General features: G+C 50.2%; 1 protein-coding gene across 1 annotated transcript in view; it reads right to left on the reverse strand.

Annotated features, from left to right (window-relative positions):
- Positions 1-5: 5 nt before the first annotated feature.
- Positions 6-4,659, reverse strand: part of LOC114072291 (ceramide synthase 4-like) — a gene marked incomplete at its 3' end in the record, with an annotated part of 7,278 nt that continues 2,624 nt past the window's right edge. Inside the window, exons 3-7 of the mRNA XM_027910206.1 lie at positions 3,145-3,263; positions 2,002-2,059; positions 1,414-1,464; positions 623-715; positions 6-47 (exon numbers count right to left, since the gene is read on the reverse strand). Coding sequence (XP_027766007.1) covers positions 6-47; positions 623-715; positions 1,414-1,464; positions 2,002-2,059; positions 3,145-3,263 — 363 coding nt within the window. The remainder of the gene's footprint in view (positions 48-622; positions 716-1,413; positions 1,465-2,001; positions 2,060-3,144; positions 3,264-4,659) is intronic.

Here is a 4,659-nt window from a genome sequence, read left to right on the forward strand (position 1 = left end):
ATCAGAGTGATGGTGGTGATGTGGTGGATGATCTGCTCCTTAAAGTCCTGCCATGAGAAGGGAGATTGTCAGCCTTTGACCTGGCAGCATCTGTTCCTGCATGCTGCGTCCTCACTAGGTCATGTCAAACACCTCCACAAAGCATCAGTGCTCCCACTGTACTGCAGCTCTGAGCAGTCTCCACTGCAGAACGAGGTGAGGGCAAGGTTGGGTGCTGGGTACGGGAGGTCACCTCATCCCATGCTGCAAAAGTCACACATGCATTTACAGGACCCTCATCAGAGCAGCCCAGGCCCCTCCCATCAGCAGACACGGCCCTCTAGTGCAGGCAGCCCCTGAGAGCAGAGCTGGGAAGGGCTGTGGTGCCACATCCACACAGTGTCTGTCCTCTGGCCAGGCGTGGGGACCCCTCGTGTCAGTCCCAGCCCCTCCCAGCCAAAGAGGCAGAGAGGCCACACCATGCACGAGCAGGGCCCAGTGCAGTGGTGGGATCTGAGTGCTGGAGGGGCTCACGTGCTCAAGGGTGTTCCCAGCAGCACATGTGCCTTCTCCTTTGCAGCCCTGGGGAGCCGACAGCAGGAGGGGACAGACTGCTGGTTGTGGCTGTGCTGCTGTCACTCACCTTCCTCTTCACATCGAAGGGCAGGGTGGCCATGAGTGAGCAGTAGAAGGAGAGCTCCAGGAGGTAGAACCAGCCCAGTGCAGGTGGGAGAGGCTGCAAGATAAGCAACTGGCAGCATGATGGCCCTGCCTAGCCCTGGGGGACAGGAGAGGAGAAGGGTCTTCCTGGGCAAAGCCCCTTCATTCAATCTGCATTTGGGACAGCAGGGCTTGGTCATGCCTAAATTTTCCTGTTCCCAATGACTGAACTGTTTGCTGATGCACTGACAGGCAGGTCCAAAACCAGGACCAGCCTGGCCAGCCTGCAGAGGGACTGACAGCATCTGGGGTCTCCCCTCTTCAGGGGGTCAGACACCTCATCTCCAGCCCTGCTTTGAGACATCAGATGTCCTGACCACACACAGAGCCACTTCCAGCCAGGTTTGGGTGACAAAGAAACTCATGGGAAGTGGTGTCTGCTCAGGGCAGAGCTCCCCATGCTCATATGGAGCATCTATGAGGAGCTTGTCAAGCAGATGGAGCCAAGCTGTCCTGGTGTGTGATGTGAGGGTGAGTGATGGGAGGGATGTTGAAAGAGAACAGGTGGATATAAGGAGTTATAAGGATAAAGCTTTTCACCATGAGGCTGGGCTGTCTTCATGTTTGAGTGTTTTCAAAACTCAGCTGGAGCAAACCCAGGGTAACCTGGTGTGATCCCACAGCTGAGAGCTGTGAGCAGGAGGTTGGGCAAGAAACCTCTTTATACCCCTTCCAGTATGAATTAGCCTGTGATTCCATGTACTTGCTGCTCACCTGTTGTGGAAATTTCAACCAGCACACGGTGTGGTCCCAAAACCAGGGCTTCTGTTCAGAGAGAAGGCATCAGTAAGAAACCATAGCCTTTTAATGGCATGATGAGCACGGGAAGAAATACTGCAAGAACTCGTGGGCCCATGCTAGATCCAGTCTGGCTTTGAGCTTTGGAGAAAGTGGTTGGCAAAATGCATTTGTCGTTAGTGAATGCACAGGGTGTCACACAAAGGGTCTTGATAAAGAGTGGGCAGCAGGCAGAGCCGGGGCAGGGTCTGCTCTTGTCTGAGATGCAGGAGCTGTGTGGGGGAATCTGTGGTGAAGCACTTGCACAAGGATCTGAGACAAGGAGAGCATGATAACACCACTGACATCACTGACACCCAGCCAGGCCCAGCAAGGGAAAGGGGAAGTGTTTTATCCTGCATCAGGATTAGGGATCGTTCTGCTCCATACCCCTGAATTTGTCCTTCTTTGTCTCTGGCCACGTAGTGATGGCCACACATTGTCTTGGGGTGGGACCATGAGCATCATTAGCAATCAACAAGGTACCCTTGCAAGGTGTCACTTCACACCTGCTCACATACTTACATCATACAGAAGAGCCAGTGCAGAGAAGAATGAGGTAAAATAGAATGTGAATCTCCAGCTAAAACACAAAACAAGGAATTAAGTCCTCCTCCAGAGTTGGAATAGCTGTCCAGGCTGTGCCCAGGATGCCCACAGGGGAACCTATGCTCGTTTGGACAGGAATTTGCAGAATCTCAGCTCCATTGGCACAGCAAGCATGTGTTGTAAGGCAACAAGGTACCCACAGCCCACCCAGGCTCTGCTGTGCCCTCACTGTGCCCAGATTCCCTGTGCACTCCACCAGTTAAAGAGGATGCAGCAAGACTACCAAGCTGCCTCTCCCTGTCACCTTTTGTTGTGTGGGTGTTTGTAGATCACCTATGCTTATACACCCCAGCCTGTGGAAGGCACCTAATTTTTCCCAGTGATGGCACAGGAGTACTGGGGTTTTATCACTTTCCTCAGAAATGCTGCATATGGAGCACTGAACAAGCTCTCAGGGGGAGAATATTTTTGAAAAAAAGCAAAGTAACAGGATTCAAGCACTGAATAATTTATTTTTCAGAAGGGGAATGAGAGCAGATCTCTTACTTGATGGGGGTCTTTGTGTTCATACATCATTAAACCTCAAGGTGAGAACCAGAGATAACCTGATTCTTTTGATCAAGAGACTTAGTGACTCCTCTCTCCATCCTGACTTCATGTGCTGCTGAGATAAGCAGGAAGATTTCATATAGGAGAACAAACAGGTTGAGGAAAAGGAATGAAGATTTTGGTGCTTTCTGGTGTTTTTCAGGTTTTGCCTCCCTCTGTTCATGGCTTGCACTGCCTACTAACTGCACTTCATGGATTTATTTTATGCCCATGCTGACAATATCTCAAAATGCTAATTTTGTATCAAGATCATCTTGAAAAGAAGTGAATGCATTTTGAAAATGGCTAGAGTGCTCAAAATCCCTCCAGCACCTGAGATTTAAACCTGTTCTCCATCAAGGCCACTAGACTCTGTTGAGGGAACTTTCACTTTTAAAGGTAAAGGAAGGGAAGGGAGGGAAGGAAGGAAGGGACGGAGAGGGAGGGAGGATGAAGCTGGCAGTGCTGCAGGGAGGGGACAAGGCTCTGCTGGCAGCAGGTTCCCCTGGAAGCCTCCACTGACCCACCTACCTGACCTCACAGAACTTCTTGCTCAGCCTGGGGTGGTCCTGGGCCCGCCGGTGCCGGAACCAGGTCTGCACCTCTTTGATGGGCAGGTCACTTTGCTTGGCCAGTGAAATCAGGTCCTCCTGGAAAACAGAGCAGGGAGGCAGGACTGAGCCTTCTGGAGGCTGCTGGTCCCTGTGGGAGGGGAAGAGCTGTGCTCCCACAGGCTGCCCATCTGCCTTTCCCTAAAGAACACCTTTCTTTGGAAAAAAATCCTATCAATTCTATTTGCATTTGTGAACTCCCAGATGATTTGTGGCCATTTTTAAACCCCAATTTCAGACATGTCCAAATGCAGGTTCAGAAATAAGCACAGCCTCTCCTTGGTTAAATTTTAGCAGCTGTACTCAATGGGATGCAATGTCTGGGTATAAAAGTCTAAATACATTTTTCTCCACTTCTGATACAATTTTGACTTATGATTATCAGCTACAGATAACAAACCTGAAGATAAAAAAAAAGTTTCGGCCTGTGATGATAAAGAAACAAGCACATAATTCATTCAGTAATGTCAGCAAAACCATCCAGCTGTTGGAGTGGCTGCACAGTCACAGGCTCAAAGACATCACTTTCAGCATCCTTATTTTCTACATGAATTCCAAATAACACTACGTAGACTTAAGATTTATAAATTGTGATTAAAATGAATGTAAATATGAGCTCATGAGCATTTTTAATTATTCTGACAAAGCTTCATAAAGGTTTAAGTCAAAAATTGTTTTTAAAATCCATGTGTCAGTGTGAGTCAGGATCCAGGCCCAGAGTGGTGGTGAGTGGAGCTAAATCCAGCTGGGGGCTGGTGACCAGTGGTGCTCCCCAGGGCTCAGTTTTGGGGCCAACCCTGTTTAATATCTTCATAGATGGTCTGGAAGAGGAGATCGAGGGCACCCTCAGTCAGTTCACAGATGACACCGAGCTGGATGGGAGTGTTCATTTGCTGGAGGGCAGGAAGGCTCCAGAGAGGCAACTGGACAGGCTGGATCGATGGGCCAAGGCCAGTGGTGTGAGAGTCAACAAGGCAAAGCGCTGGGTCTTACCCTGGGGTCACAAGAATGCTCCAAGTTTGGGGCAGAGTGGCTGGAAATCTGCCTGGTGGAGAAGAGCCTGGGGGGTGCTGGTCAATGGTGGCTGAACATGAGCCCAGGTGTGCCCAGGTGGCCAAGAAGGCCACTGGCACCCAGCCTGTGCCAGCAATGGTGTGTCCAGCGGGACTGGAGGGATTGAAAAGATGTGGAGGTGTAGTACTTGGGGACATGGTTTAGAGGTGGCCTTGGCAGTGCTGGGTTAATGGTGTTGCCCGTCACGATATAAGCAGAAACCAACAGAATGTTAGTTTATTGCCGGTGCTTTATTGAGGGCCCGGGGATACAGGGGGCTAGCGCCCAAAGCCCGAATCCCGCGTTGTCCATTTCAAGCACATCTTTTATACACTCAGACAAACAAAACATTTCTATAGCTACCACTTCAAAGGTACATGAT

This window comes from Empidonax traillii, unplaced genomic scaffold, assembly GCF_003031625.1.
Source record: "Empidonax traillii isolate 1590-97213 ecotype Southwest subspecies unplaced genomic scaffold, ASM303162v1 scaffold2926:size16966, whole genome shotgun sequence".
In the NCBI taxonomy this organism is placed as follows: domain Eukaryota; kingdom Metazoa; phylum Chordata; class Aves; order Passeriformes; family Tyrannidae; genus Empidonax; species Empidonax traillii.